Source organism: Mustela putorius, unplaced genomic scaffold (genome assembly GCF_011764305.1).
Source record: "Mustela putorius furo isolate JIRA1106 unplaced genomic scaffold, ASM1176430v1.1 tig00000224_pilon_pilon_pilon, whole genome shotgun sequence".
Taxonomy (NCBI): domain Eukaryota; kingdom Metazoa; phylum Chordata; class Mammalia; order Carnivora; family Mustelidae; genus Mustela; species Mustela putorius.
In genome coordinates this window covers 19,216,075-19,237,999 of record NW_025421321.1, presented here as the reverse complement: position 1 = coordinate 19,237,999, position 21,925 = coordinate 19,216,075, and the positions used below count along the sequence as shown (strand labels likewise).

The 21,925-nt window shown below is 38.7% G+C and overlaps 1 protein-coding gene across 2 annotated transcripts in view; it reads left to right on the top strand.

The window, feature by feature from the left end:
- The first annotated feature begins 750 nt into the window (after positions 1–750).
- FSHR (follicle stimulating hormone receptor) overlaps positions 751–21,925 on the top strand; it is a 163,023-nt gene continuing 141,848 nt past the window's right edge. For both annotated transcript variants that reach the window (XM_045077815.1, XM_004752846.3), the window contains exon 1: positions 751–986. In XM_045077815.1, coding sequence (XP_044933750.1) covers positions 835–986 — 152 coding nt within the window. In that variant the 5' untranslated portion in view covers positions 751–834. The remainder of the gene's footprint in view (positions 987–21,925) is intronic.

The window sequence follows — 21,925 nt, the reverse complement described above, 5'->3', positions numbered from 1 at the left end:
GTCACCTAGAGGCGTCATTTAAAATTAACTTAAAAGCATAGATTTTCAAAAGAAAAATGGAATGAAAGCAATTCATTCATGCCAATGTCCCAAAGGCAAGGGAAATCTTCTGAGCCTGAACATGAGATAAGCCAGAAGGATCCACAACAGAGGGTGGAGTGTCCACAAAATCCACAGTGAAAATACCGCCTGTTCCTCAAATCACTCAGATAAGTCCATTATCTCTTTGGACACCCTCTCAGAGGTGCCCTCTCCCTGGGATAACTGCCCAGCACTCACTAGTCCACCTCTTCTATTTTTGGTTATTAATTATAGCAAGAAAGGAATCATGACTACTATCCAGAAGCTACAGTTTTATACCAAGTGGGCTGGAGGAAGATGTTGACCCCAAGACTGGAGACGAGTCTTTGCCCCTCACTGAGTGACACTCTTACTGATGTTTCATGTCGTAGGTCATGTCTTTTTTGGAGAAAGTCAATCATATCACTTTCTGGAAGAGAGACTAGTGATCAGCAGGGGACACTTCTACAGTATAATTAATGTAAACTATTCCAGACATGCATTAAGTTTCTATTTCCTCTCTCCCTTGGGTCAGCGTACAAGAAATCCAACAGAGAAGGATAAGGGAGTAGCTTATCTTGCCCTGGAAATCATTAATGACACACAGGAATTTTGCTCTTTGTCTGGAAGTGACGGGAAAAAAAAAAAAAAATCCATAGTGGGTCACATGACCCTGGCAGATCTCTTCTCATAAGGGCTGTGTGAAGCTTCTGAAATCTGTGGAGATTTTTCTCTGCAGATGCAGGAAGAAAGCAGGTGGATGGATGAATAAGTATGGCCTTGCTCCCGGTCGCCTTGCTGGCATTCCTGAGCTTAAGCTCGGGATGTCACCATCAGATCTGTCACTGCTCTCACAGGGTTTTCCTCTGCCAAGAGAGCAAGGTGACAGAGATTCCCTCCGACCTCCCCAGGAATGCCGTTGAACTGTGAGTATCTGAGGCAGCGGGAACAACGGTGGGGCTAGCATCTGTGTGTTGTATGCTATTACTATTTTCACGTTAGGCTGATAACTGTTGGGCTGAATTAATTCTGCCCTGACCAAGGGCTTGAGTAAAACAGACTCCCCCAGCCTAACACCCCTGCTTGCAGCTCTCCCAGGATCTTAGAAAGATTTTGACTCAGCAGCTGCCAGGGAAGAGCAGTGTGGAAATCTCAATCCAAAGGCAAAAAGAAGATATTTGAGTCTTTTCAACACATTTGCTCTTGGGTTCCAAACTGTCTTTGGTAGAACCAGAAAAGTAAAACTAAGAAAACCTAGAAACTTTGAAGACCTGGAATTAGAGGCAGAAAGACAGTCATGATTTAAGGGGCATATACAACGTGTCTCCTAAAGACACAGAATTTCAAGAAGGCACGAGTCACTGTCACTTTGGAGGCTCCAGAAGATAACTCCTGAACTGAGTTTCTGCTTCCTGGGGAAACAGAGTTGGAGGAGAGGGGAAGGGGTGTGAAGAAAGAGAGAGAGAAAGGAGGGGGGGTAGTGATCTGGAAAAAATATTGCATCATCTTTCATACAGCTGGGAAAATGTGATTCACAACTTTAGAATGTCACTGAACTATTTTAATAGGAAGTCCATAGACTCTGAGAGTAGGACAAGATCTTAGACATCATTTTAGTCTAGCTCTTCATTTTAGAAATGAGGATTCTGGGGTCCAGAGAGTCAAGAGGTTTGTCCAATCTCTTACGATGAGTCAAGGCACATCAGGCCTTTTGACTCATAATCTACTGTTCTTTCCCCCAAACCCTATTCTGACTATCCAATTTCTACTTTCCCGGAGTACTAGTAGGTTGTTAGGCTCAGAAGTTGAAGATAAACTCAGTCCAAGGATGTTAAAGAGAAGCAACTATTCTAGAAGCCTGTTTCACTCTTGGTCCCATAAAGCTACAGATGACTCTTACTTGACTGCAAAGTACAGTCATCTATTCAGTTCACAATTACCAACACTACACTCAAACATGGAGGTGCATTTCAGGTTGTCACTCAGAGACAAATGGTCACACACTTGGTTAGTTATGCTTGCTACTTTTCCCCTGGTCATCTCGTGTCTTCAGTTCCTATGCAGAGGCTGCTGCACAGGCAGAGAAAATAACTAGTCAGCTCTGTGTTTTGGCTACACTGCTTCCAATGAGACAAATATTCCTGATTACGGGGAAGAATGTGCCTATGCAAAATTTGGTTTATTGGGTCATTACAAAAACAGGAGAAGGTCAACACACTTGAGCTCCTATAAGAAGTCACTTACTCCTAAGCAACTTTGAGTAATTGTTTAACCCTTTCCGAACCTCAAGTTCCTCACTTCTAAATGGTTTTAACACAAGCAGTTTGGTTGGATTATTGCTAATACTAGAAAATATAACTCCCTCACAAACATACCCATTTCTACCTCTCTACTTCTTCCAATGTTTCTAGATGAGCCTAACAGTGCCAACCAACTGCTACAGCAGACGATCCCTAGCAAGGTTTAATTTTAGGGTGATACTCATGCATCCCAAACTCCCTTCTGCACTAGACCATCTACTTTCTGACATCTCTTTATCAGAAGAGAGATTTTTTTCATTCTGCATAGAAAACATGAAGAAGGAAAGAAAAGAAGAAAATTCATTCCCAAACTCCAAATCTCAGGGAGTATGTGCATATAATATGGGAGGAGCAGGAGTATGGTTTTTGGAAAGTAATTCATACTAAGATGTAAATGACTAAAATACGTCTCTGTCCAAGAGCACTTTGCAACTGAGAAAGAAATTGTAGGAGAGCGTGTTTATCTCTTGACAAATGCTAGCTCTGGGTGAACCCCTCCCTTCGGTGTATATACTAGGGGACAAAGCTGCATAAAACTAAGGAAGGGAAGAAAGTATTTGCCTGTTATTGGCAAATAACCAACCAAGATAAATGTTGCTTTAGTCATTAGATGTAGAAAAATTATTTGAGGATATTTTTGAGGTTAGTGTGTTCATCACTGTAGAGCAGATAAAATGCCAAGTGAAATAGAACTCAGATGTTGAGTTAGAATGCAAGAACAATAATTTTTATTTTTGTTTTTAAAAGGATTAGGTGGGGCTTATCTGAAACACCAGCAGAGGAAAGATGAAATGGCTTTTTCAACTACGGATCTCTAATTCACCTTGCAGTCTTCTGCATTTGGGTGTTGACTTAATGATGATCACATCAGGTGGAAGTGGGTGGAATAGCTGGGCTTCAATGAGTGCAACAGCTTAATCCATCACCAAATCACAGCTTCATAATCAGATTCACCCAGGGGAAAGTAACTGCTACCTCTTACCATGTACAATTTACCTATCATTCCATCTACCTTGCAGCACTCTCATTTCATATACATGCCAGCTATCACGAGATGTTCCTAATTCCCAACCATCTGCCCATGTTAATATATGGCAAAGCAAGAGGAAAGCACCACCAACAGGCAGGTGCATTCCATTTACGGAAGGGCCTGTACCATTTGCCTGAAGCTCTACACAAAATACTTTATTAAAAGTTCACAACAGAACTGCAAGTTTGGTATTATTGCTCCATTTTTCACATGAGACAAACCAAAGAGCCCAAAAGTTTAATAACTTGGACGCTGTCAGCCCTGTGGCTCCTGGATGGCAGAGCTGGAATCCAAACTTGAACCTGTGTCTTCTGTGCTGTGTATAATGAAAGCTTCAGACTCCTTTCATTTGTTCCTCTTCAAACAGAGATGTACCTTAGAATTTGCCCAGAGGTCAGTAGTTTTTCGCTTAAGACCCAGTAATAAATACTTTAGGCTTTATGGGCCATAAGTCTCTGCTGTGACTACTCAATTGTCACAGTTGTAGGAAAGGTGCCAAGGACAAAATGCAACAAGCATGGCTGTTTTCCAGCAAAACCCTATTTTTGCCACTGAAATTTGAATTTTGTACCATGGTCACATGTCCCCAAATAGTCTTTTGATTTTTTTTTTTCATCATGTAAAAGGTGAGAAATAGTCTCAGCTCATGAGCCACAGAAAAACAGAGGGCAGGCCCACTTTGACCCACAGGTTATCAGGTACCCAATTCTGATTTAGACGGTAGCTAAAAGTGGCTAAGTCTTACTGGCTTAAGTGGGGTTGAGACAGCCTGAAACAACATGGCACCATGGAGAAAGTACTGATCTAGATGAGCTAGGGCAGGAATGGAGGGACTTGCAAGGCAATATTCACAAGGGGGCTTCTTACTGTTTTTGACAAGTCAGAGATAGTATAGAATAGTCTTTAGAATCCAAGAGACTGAAGTTTGAACCCAGGCTATGAGCTTCTTTGCTCTACCACATAGTCTCATGGCTGTGTAATGTAAACTGTAATGTGAGCCTTTCTCAAAGTGTTGCTGTGAGGACTACAAAGGACAATGGATCTTTAACACCTAGGGCAATGCCTCTTGGGTACTGGTGGTGGTGGTCACTGGTGGTGGTGGTCATCCTTGCTATCTGTTGCTATATCTGTTGAACACTAGTAAAAACAAACAAATGCCAAAGGGCCTTCATGATGACCAAATGAATCAATAGGTATGAGAATGTTTTCAACAACTGATACAGAGATCTTTGTAACTCTGAGACAGTTTATAATCTCTTACTTAAGAATGATCTCCTCCTTCTCCCAGTGGCTGAAGCACTTACTCTCTATGCACTTATTTTCTGAGTAAGAAAATGTGTTCATTTAGGCTTTCAATATTTGCCAAGAACTCAGGGAGGTTTCATTCTGACCACGGTCAAAGGAAATTTGATTTCTAACTTACCCTAGAAACTCAGTTTAAATTGGAGGCAGTCAGTCAGTCTAGAAAGGACACTTCAATCTTGCTTTATTCTTCCTGGAGTTAACAATTTCTAGGGAGAATGTGAGCACCCATTCAAAATCCAAAATTTTAGCTCTAAGTGACAGCATACAAACAGCCATCTTTTTCTTCAGCAGGTTCAGACGACCTCATTACTAAGAGGAGAAAAGGGTCCACTGGAGGTCCCTGTTGACTCAGGGAGATTGGTGTTGAGATTTTATTATAGGTTGCCTGTGTTGACCCCTCTCTTCCTATCAAGTTCTTGTATCTCATTGTGATCTCAAATGACTCACCTTTACTTTTAATTTTCTAATTATAGTTTTTTGTTTTAATTTCTCCCTTTGCCTTTTATTTCTTGTTTTGCTGCTTTGGTTTAGATCACTCACCTTATTCCAGAATCACAGATTACTGTTTAGCTAGGAGCTACTTTTGTCTTTCTTTAGTTCTGAGGGATGTATCAGTACTGTGTGCCAAAAGGAAGACTTTTACTGTGCCAATAAAGTTCTGTAATCTTCAAAAGGGAAATGGAGCTTTAGATATGTGCAAACAAGTTTAATTGTGCATTTTTCCCCACTGAAAGCATATTCTGGGATTAATATCTGCAGAACACACTCTAAGAAAGGCTACTCCAAAGGCTGGTCTATCCAACCCCAGCCACCAGAATGAATCCTTTGTCAAGTCTGGAGCTGCAGCCTGGACCTCCTACCTCCCAGTTCAGGGTTCAGTATCAGCTGGAGGCAAATCTTTGGCTGGAGTTTCAGGGCTTTGTGTCTGAGAAGCTGCTATTTAAGAATGTAGTGTGTTCTCATAAAGAAGATGGTTGTGAGGACTATAGCCATGTGTTACTTAGACTGAGGTGAAGAAAGGAAAAAGAAAACAATGGATTATAAGATGAGTAAAAACCACTCCTGACTTCTGGATTTCTTGGGTATCAATGGCTCACTTTCTTGATTGCCCATATCCAATCAGTTTTATAAACTCCCTTCCTACTGCTACTACCAATAATTCTTTTTTTTTTTTTTAAGATTTATTTTATTTATTTGAGGACGAGAGTGTGGGCACATGCAAGTGGAGGAAGGGACAGAGGGAGAGGGAGGGAGAGAATCCCAGACAGACGCCCCGCTGAGTGTGGGGCCCAACAGGGGGCCTGATCTTACAACAAGATCATAACCTGAGCAGAAACCAAGAGTCAGAAGCTCAAATGACTGAGGCAACGAGGGACCCCCATTAGTAATTCTTTCTTTATTGCCAACATCTGTTTAGGCCCTGAACATCTAAAGCCAGGATCGTATAATTATGTCCTACTTTATCTCCCTTTAGTCAATTCTCTTCTTCTCTAAACCAGCCTGCACACTGTCACTGAATTTTTCTCCCTAAAATACAATTGCCACCAAGTTATGATTCCCCCATTCAAACTCACTCAGTGGCTCATTTTTCTGACTGCTTCTCACTCCTCTCCAACAGGAGCCATCTACTCTGTAAGACTGACGAAGACTCCCTCCTAAGCTCAGTTTGTGCATTTCTGCCTCCTTGTGTCTTCATGTTATGCCTCCTGTTTATACTATCCTGAGTTTCTTCTTTCTTGCCTCTTAAAATCCAACCTACTTATGATCACCTGGCTCAAAGGTTGCCTCCTTGATGAAGTCTTCCCTGACCACTTCATCTTTATTTAATCCGAAAGCTAGTACAATTCATTTTGCACTTCATCTTACTTTGTCCTTATTTTTTCATGTGTGTCCTATTTCCTCCACTGTAGTGAAAATTTCTTTTGTATTCTTTATTGTGCAATGTATGTTCTGGGCCCTCAATTACATGTAGAACAAATGATACAATAAATCAGGGGGAATTACATCTGTTCATTTGCTCCATTCCTCAGTACTAAGGAAAAGATTCCTATAAAAGATGATTATTGCTCTCCCTGTGGTGAGCTACTATAGGATTTGATAGCTTTCTTATTTTCCTTGCCTTTTTTATGTGCTTGTTTTAAGAAAATGCCTGTATGTCATTCTAGAATCAATTAATTTATTCAGAAAGATACAAAGATCAGGAACAAAGTCTAAGTTAAAAAGTTGAACATTCTGTATTCTAAGCACGTCACTCAATTCTCCTGACATAAGTAATAATACTTGCTTCTCTATAGCTAACAAGAATATTGAAAAGATAAATGACATTGCCTAAACAAAATCACTTTAAGTCAGGCAGAAATGTTCAAAGAAATATAATTTTTGCCAATTAAGGTCAGATCCCAGACCCTGAATGTGAGGTTTCCTGTGTTCTCCAGATGTGCTTTGATTACTGTAGTTCTATCTGGATATCAAAACCAAGCACCCCACTGTGAAGATTACCCCTGGTGCCCATATCCTGAGACTCCTACTGTCTTGTTTAGATATTTCTTTGAAGGAAAAAAACAGCACAGTTTTTATGTTAATGCATACATAATCCTTTCTCTCAAAACAAAATCTTGCACCTACTTCAGTGAGAAATGGTATATGTATGCCCAACATTTGGAATTTAATTGGGCTGGGGGTAGGGGACGTTTATATTCCCTGTGGAGGAATCAGGAAAATGACCAAAGGGGGAGCTATATAATGTGGTATCTTCAAAGGGGAAAAGTAGAAATTATATCACAGGGAAAGAATCCTTTAAAATACAAGATGAACTCTATCCTGAGAATTGGCTGAGAGCTATAATTTACAGAGTCATTATCAGCAATTGAAGAGTAGGGGCTTGAGACAGCAAAATTCCGCTAGCTTGGTGATGATAAAATCCCTTGTTTACCTTAAAGATGAGAGTTTTCCTTCCCCACCCAAGTCCTCTACCAAAGAAGCCTCGGCTTCAGAAGCAAGATATGCTGGCAGTAAATGGGAAATTCATTTAACTTTTGATTATCCTTCCCCAAAGCCACTAATTGGGTTATCTAGTCACTATGGTTGACTGGACTATACTTTTATTTTAAGCTTTTAGATTTAGACTCTCCATTTTAGCTTTATTTAGACTTGACTCTAGCTTATATACCCCACAAGGTCAGCTAGGAAAGAGAGTAATTATTTTTAATTGCTTAGAATCCAATTATAATGAGATCTGGATGTTTGTTATTAATCTGACCTCCCCCTGAAATATCTCAGAGCATGTTTTGTGTGTTCGACCTAAACATGCCATTACCTTGTTCTGTCATACGGAATAGGCCTACTGATCTGAAAAACTTCAAGTGCTGTGCAAAAAAAAAAAAGGAATAAAGTAACCAAACCCTTGCCATAGCCTTGAACTCAATGATATTTTTAGTCTTAGGAGTAGCTTGAACCCACAATTTCATCCCTTCTCCCAGACACTTTCAGCAAGAGCTAACACTGAGTCATCACAGAATGCTATGTCAGAAATAGTGGAAAATAAACAGTATTAGACAATGTTGGTATCCCACTAACGCAAAAGTTGATGAATACCTCTAAAATAAAGGAACATATACATTTAAGTGACAGAGAGATCAATTAATAGAGGAAATCAGAAAGAAAATTTGTCAGTACATTGGCGGAAACTTGAAGTAAAGTTAATGCCAAAATTTCACTCAATTCTAAAGTGCTTCGATGTGACAAACATCTTCAGGCACCAAACCTCCCAAAGCCAATAAGCTTTTTCTAGGTCTCAGAGTCCAGCAGATATATACTCCTCAATCCTGTGATTTCAGTTGGGGGATTTAGGGGGGTGGGAGTTGAGCAGGGTTCTTTTAGGCTCAATAGACAGTTTTGTTTTGAAATCCAACATGGGAAACCTCATACAGATACTCCTCTCTCTCATTATTTTCAATTTGGCAAGGGGTTTTAAACAAAGATCTGTGGGAGATCCCATCTCCAGCAATGACTGGAACTCAGTAAATGAGGGCTGACTGGAGGACCCTGAACATTTCATCCACAGTCCTCCAGGAATAAGAAGGCCATGAAAAAGAGAGGTCCCTCATGAGGAAAAGCCAAAGCCTGGAGTGCTAGATTCTTCAGGAGTGACCCAGTTTAAAATATTCTGTCCCTTCTGATAAAGTCTACTAAATTTGGGCTCGCATGATGGATCACATCCCTGGAAGACAGGCTTCCCTCTACTGGTATGTTTCTTACCATCTCACAATAACAGCTTCTGAACTGGTTTCTGTGCCTTCCATAGGTTGCCCTCCAGCTCCTTGTTCTGAGTTCCTGCTCTCATTTAATTCCCCTGTGGGCTCCAATACACAGAGTTAGGACAAAAGCCCCAAGTCCTACATTGGACACTAAGGTCTTCCATACTTTGGCCCCAGATTAACTCTCCTGTCCTCTCTCTCATCTTCCATCCCCCTAAATCTTTGCTTCATGCACTACTTTGTGTTCCCAGAGAGATCTTCTATTCTCCAACCTCAAGTATGTTACTTCAGTATTATTCAGTTTTTGAGACCAAAGTAAAGATGCTCATTTTTTCAGTAAGCTTTCCTTCAATGGAAAATATTTGGTTATCTTTGTACGAGGCACTGTGCTAAGCTGTCAGGAAAAAAGGGATCAACAGGAGAGGTATGGTGCCTGATCTCATGGAGTTGTTTTAAGAGAAGAACATCCCAGAAATAATAACAATACTGTTTTTCCTCACTTTTACTCACAAAAATAAAAATCCCTGCTGAGAATCCAGTGTAGTCAATGTCAAATGCAATCATTTCACAACTAACTGCAAGTTGCAATCTGAAATCATAGATTGTGTGAACTGGAAGGAACAGATGCCTAGTAAAAGCCAATAAGAAGCTTGTGTGCTTCATACCAGAAGCAAGTGAGTGAGAAGGAGGGCGTCTGTCTGTGCCATCTAAATTGACTCTTCTGACCACCAAGGGTTGGTTTCAGGAGTCAGGCAGGGCCTCTTCCACAACAGTCTAATCCTTAAAAGGTCAGAAAATCTTTGCTTTATTTTTCAAGGACAAAACGGACCTCAAATAAAAGAGAATGACAAATGAACACCAGCAAATTTATGGTAAGGTTGAGCAGACTGATGTTCAGATATTTAAGTGTGACTAGAAGTTTTCAAGTTGTGCAAATACAAGAGACCGGGTCCTTTGAATTGAGATAGAAAAGAATAATACAGAAGGTGGAAAACAGCACCAAAAGGGAAAACTTAGTCTGCACTGTTGTCTTTGCCAACTTTATAATTTTCCCCGACGCGGCTGTGTTCATGAATACTATTATGTGGTTACCAGGAGAGAGGAGGTTAAAAGACTACATCAATCAACAGACTGCGTATGCCAGCTCTCCCCCAAAGAAACTGAGTGTCGTCTCTGAAATCCAGTAATCATGTAGACTTAGGCTCAACAAAACCCAGATGTCTCTTCTGAAAATGACACAAGTTTAAATTTTCAACTTTAGCAAAAGGGAACGCTAAGAAGGAATTTTTCAGTGCTCCTGAACTTATAAGCAATTTCCTTTTTGTATAAATTTTAAACTGTTTTGCATGTCTATGCTAACTTTAGAATTGAAAAACACATTGAATGAAAAAGAAGGATCACACCAACATCAGGTAACACCTGAGCAAGTATCAAGAGCCAGTCCAAAACCTTGTCACCACTATACACCCACAAAGTCTAATCTCTCTTCAAGGCAGGAACGAAAGAAGCCTTCACTTAATTGGTGTTTGTTTTGTGAGCAAACTGTGTAGAATTTCTGAAAGTAAATATATTGGGGGTGGGGGAGAGACTGGGAAAACGCAGCAAGAAACACCCTTTTAATTTAGAAAACAAACTGAAAAGGCAATGAAAGCAAATATGACAATATGGTGAAGAGCAAAGAGGTCAGCTGAAATTCTACATAAAGTAGCAAAACTGCTTATCGGGACCCTGATTGTGAAAATCTGTTGAGCTCCTTCAGTAAGAACATATAGTCTTGGAATGGCATCTCATTCCTCCAAACAAATACTAGAGACAAGAGAAAAAAGAACAAACAGTTATGATAGGCAGATAAGAAAACTACAAAATAGCTCTGGAGAAAATTACAAAGTAGCTCTGGAAGCAGAGCTCTCTGGTGAGATGGGGGTGGGGGAGAGGGAGCAAAAACAGCAAAGGAAGCGGAAAAGAACAACGGAAGGAAGGAGGGAAAGCGTAGGAAGGTGGGGAGGATAACAGGGGGAGAAGGTTGAAGGGAGGGAGGAAGGAAGAAAGGGAAAGAAACAAACAAATGGCTGCGCTATGAAGTTGGGAAACTGCTGAGTCCGTATGTAAATCTTGCCTCTTGGATTGGTCAAATTCCCTGGTAAGATTTTCCCAAGCTTCTACCCAAAGGGTGAAGCCCTATGCCAGCATTCTGGTAGCTGAGGAAAAAGGCTAGGGCCTCAGCCGTCATCAGTATTACCTGGTATCCTCCAGTCCAGAAACTATCTGCCCTACTCTCTTTAAAGAATAGCCCTTTGTTGTTTTGCTCAGGTGGAAGGAAGCACTTGCCTGACTGCTTCCAGTGGAAAGCATGGCTGCCTCTTCATCTCTCTACCAGTCCTCTCTATTGTAGCCACTCGACCCTGTTTCCTCCCTACTCCCACTTCCAGGGACGCTAATGCCTCCAATTCCTGCGTGTTTTAGGGACATGCAGGGTGAATCACATCTGTTTAGGATTCCATTTCCTAGAGTCTGCCAAGTCAGTACTTCTCAAACTTTAATGTGGAAGCAAATCAGAAAGATGTAGTGGGAAAATTCAGATCCTGGTTCAGTAAGTCTGGGGTGGGTCCTGAAGGTCTACATTTCTTACCAGCTCCCAGGAGGCTTTGCGGCTTTATAAAAACCCTTTAAAAAACAATGGCTATCTTCTCAGTGGGATTTCCAGAGGAAACAGATAGTTATTTAGTTATTTGTTTACTATGTCATCTTTTCTCAGGAATCTCCACATGTTATTCAACCCACTGAATCTGGTTCTTTTCCCATAGGAACCACTGAAAATTTCCTTGCTATAGGTACCAGTAAACTTCTCTTTATTTTTTGTATGTTTTATACTGTGGTTATATCTTTTTTCAAATAAAAAAATAAATATTAGAGTATAAGAGGAATGTCACGCAATTCAGGTGCCAGAAGTAATCAATGGTCACTCCCCTAGCCACGTGTCACATGCCTCTCAGGAACACTCCACACGTGTGAGCCTCCTCTTGCTTGAAACAGTTTTCTCTTTGAACTTCCAGCTTCTGTAACACCACACTAGCCTCTTCTTACATCTCATGCCAGACCTGGATCAGTGCTGAGTTCTTCACTGCTACCCCGTCTTTCAATGTTGAAGTTCCCCAGACCTCATCTGGAAACTCTTCTCTCGTTCACCTCTACTCTCTGCAGGTATATATCATCCAGTCCATGGTTTTAAATATCATGTCACCTACTATATATATGCTGTTCCTGACCTCTTCATTTACCAGCTGAAACCTTGACATCTCCACTTGGATCTCTTACTGGCATTTCAAAACCAAACAAGTAGAAAATAGTACAATTAATCACCCTTCCCTAAACTGCTCAGAATCTCTCTGGCAAGCTTCATCATCTACAGAAATGCACATATCACCAACCCCCCCACACATACACAACCAAATCCAGTCTGACAGCAAGTGCTTGGATCTGACCCATAAAATACACCACAAATGTCTCTACTTCTGATCTTCCCTACTACCACTCTAGCTCAAACCATCATTGTCTCTTGCCTGAACTATTAGAATAATCTCAACCTCTTCTACCTCCTGGTTCCCCTTGAAGCTACAATCCAGCCTCACACAGCAGCTAGATAAAGCTTTAAAGAGAATGACATACAATTACTTAGAATTGTACTTGGAATAAAATTTATTCAGCCTGTGTTCCATGTTATCTCCTATAACAGGCACTGTTCTAGGTGTGAGAGATCCAATATTGAGTAAAACAAACAAAACCCCTTCTTTGTTGGAGCTTCTGTGCTTTGCCATGGCTACAAGACACTCCATGATCTGACCCCTACCTGTCTTTCCACGGGCATAGTGCATATCGTGCCACTTGCCTATCTTCACTAATCTTAACCACCCTGGGCGCCATTCTACTCTTCCAATACACCAAGCTCTTTCCCACCTGAAGTTTTGTTGGGGTGTGTGTGTGTGTGTGTGTGTTTCACTTGCATTTCATTGTCTATAATGTCTTTTCCCCCCCTCATTGACTTGCATCTTTCCAGCATCTTCCAAAATGCTACCTCCTTAGAGAGGTCTTCCTTGACCACTCTGCTAATAGTAGCAATCCTCTAGCATTGTACCTTTTTCTTTCATAAGGTTTCATAAGGTTACTGCAATTTGAATGTTTGAATGTTTTCACTTAGCTATTTATTTTCACCTACTAGAAAGCAGAAGAAAACTTTCATGATGGCAAGGATTCCAGGATGTAGAATATTCCTGATACAGAGTAGATGCTCAATACACACATGAATGAATTAGGGTACCTGGATGGCTCAGTCAGTTAAGTGACTGACTCTTGGTTTTGGCTCAGGTCATGATCTTAAGGTCCTGGCATCGAGCCCCATGTCTGGCCCCATGCTCAGGAGGGGGTCTGCTTGAGATTCTCTCTTTCCCTCTATCTCTGTCTCCACCTTCCCTGCTCAAGCTTGTGCTATCTCTCTCTAAAATAAATAAACTGCCCCCCCCAAATAATAAATACATGAAGGAATAAATGACAGTCCCTTCAAACAAATGCAATCTGGAAGGAAATACCAAATTTAACAAACATCTAGGAAGTCCTACTATATCACCAGACTGTTTATTTCTCCTAATACCTCACCTAACAGTCTTGTACTATAGCTATCACTGTTCCCATTTTGGAAATAAAGAAAATGTAATTGAAAAACTAACCCAAACTTATTTAGCCCCTCAGTGTCAGAAATGAAATTAATATTCTTGATAAACCTAATTTAAAGATACCCAGTCTTTGTACTAACCATGAAAAAGACAAAGAGGACCCCCTGTGCTCTGAATCTCTAAAGCAAAACAATCTAAACACTGTATCTACATGTAAATATGTACAATTCTGGAGTTATCCATCATGTAAAACTTATATATTATCTTGTCTCTCAAATACAGTAAGCTCTGTGAGGGCCAGCAGTCCATCCCTCTCCTGCAGCCATCCAGGGCTGAGTACTCAGTCACTACTCAATTGGGAGGACACACACAGACAGAAGATGAATGAGCAAGGTCACGAATAAACAGAGGAGGACTGGAAAGTAAATGTCAATGGTCATTTCCACTGATATATTGCAAAATAACAAGAAGTTGTCTAATAACATTTAAGACCCATTTGAGCTATTTGTGTGTGCCTATGGGAGAAGTGATTGGTGGGGCTAACTCCACTCTCTGTTGCCCCTTACACATGTCCTATGAAGACAGTCCCTTAGAAATAATTAACTGTCAGCAGGTGGAGAAGCTCATCTTCTGAAGGTGTAAAGGCTTTAAAAAAAAGTGAATGCTATGTGAAAATGGAGTGCTGGATGAAGGCTTGGAGAGCTCTGTAGATACTCTCTAAATTGTCTTCATGCAATGTTAATGAACCTTGCTGATGATGTTACAAAAGTTCCACAGAGTTAAAAAAAAAAAATCCTTAGTGATCTCATGTGACCTCACAGCCTCTTTTCTAAAAGTTCTTCTAGATTTGAGGAACTGTACCTCTGTTGTCTCATCTTGGATGTGGTTTGAAGTCTAGTCCACCTTGCTCTAACTAGTCCACATCTTATGTAATACGATTTGAGAAGCACCAAACTGGCTCAGTTCACCCAAAATATCTCCCCTGCTACTTGTTGCAATGCCACCATTAATAAAGTAATTCTGGGAACCTTCAAGATTGTCTTAATTTCTAAGACTCTGCAGTTAAAATACGAAACCCTCTTAGAAGAGAAGTATCTTAAGTTTTTGAAGACTAGCCCTTTGCTGTAGCATTTTTCAAAATATATTCCTCATAACCCTACTTTTTTAAGACACTCAAGAAAAAGCAAATTTTAAAAAGTCTTCCATGACCTTAGGTTTGGAAAAACTACATGCTTTATCCCCATTCTAAAGATTCACAATGTACATATTAAAACTCTCAGAAGCATTCCAATTTTATGTAACCCGTAAGCGTTCTATAGAATACACTTTAGGAAACTGATTTAGTGAGATGTAGCTAACTAAGATTACGATTTGGCAAATGGGCCTCATATATGCCCAGAGGAGCTGGAGTGACGAGCAAGTTAGTATATACAACCCAATATAGGCACCAAAAACTATTTCCCCTCTTTTTGAAAGTCTATATCTGTCAATTCTTCATCTGTGCAAATCTGCTTTGCTCTTCAAATTAGAGAACTTTTACGCTAAATGAACTTTAGAGAGCATATGCTTCCTGTCTCCTCTTGCTTTAGGAATGAAAAATGAGGCCAAGCCAGATGAAATGACTTGCCTAAGGTCATGTGGGTGATTAAAGCTATTGCCTAGTCTCTGTTTCCAAAGCCAAAAACCTAAACCCACAATTTACAAATTTCTATGTCTGGATTCCTTATAAAACCTACCTCTCTACTCCCACAAAGACCAGACAATCCTCCGCTACCACCTGTGCCTCTCCTTACACCCAGATTTTATGAGCATTAGAATTCTACTGTTATTTTCCTCTGACCTTCACCTGCTTTTGAAAAACAGCATTATTAAGATAGAACACAAGCACACAAGTCATTCAAAGAATACATTTTGGTGGTTTTTAGTATATTCACAGGTATGTGTAACTATCACCATAGTCAATTTCAAAACATTTTTATTACCTCAAAGAAAATCCTTTATCCTTCAGCTAGCACTCTCCTCCCTACCCTCTTCTACCCAGACCTGAGCAAGCACTAATCTACTTTCAGTCTCTAAATTTCTCTACTATGGACTTCCTTCTGGATGGAATTATATGAGGTTTTTGTGACCAGCTTCTTTCCCTTCACATGCTATTTGCATGGTTCATTCAAGTTGTAATAGGTATCAATATTCCATTCTTGTTATGGCTCAGAATATTCCTTTGCATAGATGTATCACATTTTGCTTGAGCATTTGTCTGTTGATGGACATTTCAATTATTCACCTTATGGCTATTATAAATAATGCTACTTTAAATATTTGCGTATAAGTTTTCGTGTGGACATGTGTTTTCATTTTTCTTGGTATATACCTAGAAGTGGAATAGTCAAGTCATATGGTCACTTGATGTTTAATACATGAACTGTTTTCCAAAGTGGCTGAGACATTTTACGTTCTCGTGTGTGAGGTGCCTATTTCTCCACATCTTTGTCAATCCTTGTTGTTATTTGACATTTTTTATTCTAGCCATCCCAGTGAGTAGGAAGTGATATGTCATTGTGGTTCTGATTTGTATTTATCTTATGAGAAGTGATGTTGCACATAATTTTATATGCTTATTGGCCATCTGTATCACTTCTTCATTGAATATCTCTTCAGATTCTGTGCCCATTATTTAATGGTTGTCCTTTCATTACTGAGTTGTGAGAGTTCCTTGTACATTCCAGAAACAAGTCCCTAATTTGCATAATTTGAACATTTGGCCCATTCAGTGAATTGTCTTTTCACTTTCTTTTTTTCTTTTTTTTTAAAGATTTTATTTATTTATTTATTTGACAGACAAGATCACAAGTAGGCAGAGAAAGAGGAAGGGAAGCAGGCTCCCCGCTGAGCAGGGAGTCCGATGCGGGGCTTGATCCCAGGACCCTGGAATCATGACCTGAGCCGAAGGCAGAGGCTTTAACCCATTGAGCCACCCAGGCACCCCATCTTTTCACTTTCTTGTACAAAGGTTTTAATTTTTATAGAATCTAATATATATTTTTAAAATTTTGTTATCTGTATTTTGGTGTCATATCTGTATCCAAAAACCCCTTGCCGAATTCAGGGTCATAAAGATTTACTCCTATGTTTTCTTTTGAGAGTTTTACAGTATTAACTCTTACATGCAGTCCTTGATCCATTTGGAATTAATTTTTGTATGTGATATTAGGTAATTGTCCAACTTCATTCTTTTCCAAGTAGATAACCAGTTGTCCCAGCACCATTTGTTGAAAAGACTACTCTTTCCTTATTGAATGGTCTTGGCACTGTTGTTGAAAATTAGCTGACCATAGAGGTATAGATTTATTTCCAGACTCTCAGCTCTGTTCCATTGATCTGTATGTTTATTCTCCTGTAAGTACCACACTGTCTTGCTCAGTATTGCTTTCTAGTAAGTTTTGATATCAGGAAGCATGAGTCCTCTAACTTTGTTCTTTTGCCATTTTGTTTAGTTTGCACTTCTGAATGAATTTCAGAATCAACATGTCAATTTCTACAAAATAATGAGCTGATTCTGATAAGGGATTGTACTGAGTCTACAACTCCATTTGAGGATTATTGCCATCTGAATGATGTGAAGTCTTCTGACTCATAAACATGATGATTTTCCATTTATTCTGATCTTCTATCATTTCTTTCAATGTTTCATAGTTTAAGCTACACATTTTGTACTTCTTTTATTAAATTTACTGTTTTATTCTTCTTGATACATTAATGAATGAAATTATTTTATTTTCAGTCTGTTCATTACAAGTATATAAAAATACAAATGGATTTTATATATTGATCTTGTAAACTGTAACCCTACCTGAATTTGTTAGTTCTAACAGGTTTTTCATTGATTCTACAAGATTTTCTATATAGAAGAACATGTCATCTGTGAATGGAAATGTTTTTCACTTCTTCTTTTCTACTCTGTACAGCATGTCACTGTTACTTTTTATTGCCTACTTGCCCCACCTACAATCTTCAATACAATTTGAAGTAGAGGTACCAAGAGTACACATCTTTGTCTTCCTCCTGATTTGGGGAGAAACAACTAGATTTTTACCATTAAGTATGGTGTTAGCTGTAGATTTTTCATAGATACCCTCTATTGTGTCGAGGAGGTTCTATTCTATTCCTCCTCATTTGCTGAATATTTTTCATCAAAAAAAGCTGTTGGGTTTTATAAAAAAAACTTTTTATGTATCTGTTGAAGTGTTTAATTTTTCTTATCTGGTCGATATTATGTATGACATTATAACATTGGGACGTTAAAATAACTGTGCATCCTTGGGATAAATCCCACGTAATCATCATGTATAATCTTTTTACATGGATTTGGTTTGCTAGAGTGTTGTTGAGGATTTTTATATCCATATTCCTTTGAAATATTGGTTTATCGTTCTCTTTTCCTGTGATGTCTGTCTGGTGTTGATATGAAGGTAATATCTGACTCATAAAATAAGTTAGAAAATGTTCTCTTCAAATTTTTTTAGTAGATTTTTTGAAAAATTGGTATTAATCCTTCCTTAAGTATTTGGCAGAACTCAGTAGTGAAGCCATCTGGGTTATGGAAATATTCTTGGGAGTTCTTTTTTTTTTTTTTTTTTTTACTAACTCAATGTCTTTACTTGGTATAGCTCTATTTGGATTTTCCATTTCCTATTGAGTCAGTTGCAGGAGTTACACTTTTCTAACAAATTTCTCAATTATTCTAAGTTATCTAATTTGTTGAGTACACTTATTCATAGCATTCCTTATTGTTACCATAAAGTCAATGATAATGTCACTTCTTTCATTTCTGATTATAGTAACTTGAGTGTCCTCTCTTCATTTCTTGGCCATTTTAACTGAAGTTTGCCCATTTTTTTAGATCTTTTCAAAGACTCAGCTTTAGGTTTCTTTTTTTTCTATTCTCCCCTTCATTCATTTCTGCTGTACTCTTTGTTATTTTCTTACCTCTCAAGTTAGGTTTAGGTTGCTCTTCTTTTCCCATTACCTTAAGATGGAAGGTTGATTTAATGTCTTTTTTTACTGCAGGTATTTACAGCTACAAATTTCCCTAGAAGCATTGCCTTAGCTTTGCCTTAGCTACATCTTGCTATGCTATTTCTTGATTTTCATTCACCTCAAAGTATTTTGTTTCCCTTTTTACTTATGATACTTCGGTTATTTAGTAATATATTTTCAATTTTAGCATACTTGTGAGTTCCCATTTTTTTCCCTGCTACTGATTTCATATTTCAATCCACTGTTGTTTGACAACATACTTTATTTCTAACTTATCAAATTTATTGAGGATGTTTTTTATGGCTTAGCACATGATCTACTCTGGAGAATGTTCTATATGCACTAGAGAAGAATCTGTACCTATTGTTGTTGAGTGTTCTGTACGTGTCTGTTAGATCTAATTTCTAGTAGTGGTGTTCGAGGGTCTTATACAGTTGCTGATCTGTCTAGTTTTTCTACCCATTATTGAGAGTAGGGTGTTGAAGTTTCCAACTATTACTGTTGAATCTTCTATTTCTCTCAATTTCTGTCAGTTTCCACTTCATGTATTTTGGTGCCATGTTATTAAGGGCCTATATGTTTATAATCATTTTATCTTCCTGATGATTGAAACTGCTATCCTCATAAAATATCCCTCTTTATGTCTACTAAGATTTTTTTGTTTGTTTTAAAATCTCCTACCTGATATTAGAATAGCCACTCCAGCTCTCCTGTGGCTGTTTTTACAAGATATGTCTCTTCTAATATTTTTAATCTATTTTTGTCCTTGAATATAATGTGTCCTTTAGAATACATAGTTAGGTCATGTTTTTTATATCCTATTTGACAATCTGCATCTTATAATTAGGTTGTTTAATTCATTTGTATTTAATATTATTGATAAGGTTGAATTTACATCTGCCGTTTGACTTTTTGCTTTCTATATGTCTTTTTTGTTCCTCTATTCATCCTTTACAACTGTCTTTCATATTAAGTGGATCTTTTCCAAGAAGCCTATTCATTTCTTTAATGATCTCTTTCACTATGTTTTTGAGATTTTTTTTTTTAAACAGTTGTTCTTATCAGAATTGGCTTTGGGTTTATACTAGATTAATTCCAGAGTAAGAGTAAGAATGAGAGAGAGAATGTCACACCTATAAAGCTCTATTCCTATCAGTTAAAAGCAAAAAAGAAAAAAAATACACATTTATGGAATCTTTTATCATTACATAATTACATTTACTAGTGCTTGTTTGTGTGGATTTGAATTACCATCTGGGATCACCCGCTTCAGCCTAAACCAATTTCTTTACTAGTTCTTCTAAGGCAGGTCTGCTACCAACAAATTCTCTCAGTTTTTACTTATCTTGGAAAATATTTTGCCTTCATTTTTGCAAGATAGCTTTTCTAGATGTAGCACTCTTGGTTCACAGGTTCGCTTCCTCTGAGCACTTCAAACGTGTTATCCCACAATCCCAGGCCTCCATGAAGAGTGAACTGCTAGTTTTATTGAGGTTCTGTTGCAAGTAATGGCACTTTTTTGTGTGTTTTTAAGATTTTTCTCATTTTCTTTGACTTTAAGCATGTTTACTATAATATATCCGTTTACAGGTCTTGGTGTGTATATCCTACTGTAGAATATTGTTTTTCAAAATATTTGGGAAGTTCTCACCATTACTTCTTTAAGTATTTTTTCTTCTTCTCTCTCTCTCCTCTTCTGTACTCTCATTACACACATATTGGTTTCCCTTTTTTGGCTCTCGTTTCTCTAAGGATCTCTTCATTTTTCTTCATTCTTTCTCTCTGTTCTTTGGCTTGAGTTATCTCTATTGATCTATTTTTTTCTAATTCTTCTGCAGATTTAAATCTACTGTGGAGACCCTCCAATTCTTTAACAAAATTTCAACTGTACTGCTGAACTGTAAAATTCATATATTTTTAAATAGTTTTTATTAATATTCTCAATTTGATGCAATATTGTCATTGTACTTTATTGCTTTAATCATGCTTTTACTTTTTTGAACATATTTACAATAGTCATAAATGACTGTTATCTTTTTCTGTTAAATTTGGCTATCTTGTTACTCTCAGAGTCAATTTCTGTTGCTTACCTTATTTTTCACTATATGGGTCATACTTCCTTGTTTCTTTGTATGCCTCATAACTTGGGGCTGGAAAGTTGATATTTTTTAATCTTTTTTTAAGATTTTATTTATTTATTCATGAGCGACAGAGAGAGAGGCAGAGGGAGAAACAAGCTCCCCAACGAGCATGGAGTCTGATGTGGGATTTAATCCAAGGACACTAGGGTCATGACCTTAGCCGAAGGCAGACTATTTTTTTTTTTTTTTAAGATTTTATTTATTTGACAGACAGAGATCACAAGTAGGCAAAGAGAGAGGAGGAAGAAGGCTCCCCACTGAGCAGAGAGCCCAATGCAGGGCTTGATCTCAGGACCCTGGGATCATGACCTGAGCCAAAGGCAGAGGCTTTAACCCACTGAGCCACCCAGGTGCCCCTGAAGGCAGACTCTTAAACCATCTGAGCCACCCAGGTGCTTGAAAGTTGGTGTCTTAGAAAAGACATTATAGCATTCTGGGTACTGATTCTCCATTGTTTGCTATTTGTTTACTTAGTGACTGGCTGGGTTATTTTAGTCGAAGTCTATAGTGCTCTCAGAGAGATACAGAGCTGCATACACCCACAGCCATCCTGGGAGGAAAATGGTACTGGGAGGGCTCTCTTTCACTTTTCCCTGACCACACCAAGATGTTAATCTGTATTACTTGCAGACAGACAATGTTTATGATTCTTAGCAATCCCCTGCAGACCTAAATTTCTTTACAGACTAAGCAAATTGTGGCTCCTTCTAAGAAATAATTTCTGAGGTCATTGTTTGATATTTGTTCTGACTCTGAGAGGGCTTCTTCCAGCTGTCTTATTTTCCTGGTTCTTTCCTGCAAACTAGTCAGCCTATATTAGATACTTATTAGATCCATGAATCTCCCAATTGCCTTTTACCACACCTCTATTGGTTTTAAGAATTCGCTTAGGCTTAAACTTTTCCATGCTCCATTGCAAATGAAGTCCTTTCCCTTGGGAGGAGGTTACTAGATATCTGTTTTGTAGACTGCTTTCCCTCTACCTCCCTAGACAATATCTCAGTCCCAGCACTGGAACCAGGAGTAGATTCAATGGCAACTTCTCTCTGAGATCCTCCTTCTAGGAGTTAAGCACTTGGTGAAAGGTAGGGTATCCACCTAAGATCCTCTCAGTTGGATTCTTCAGCCA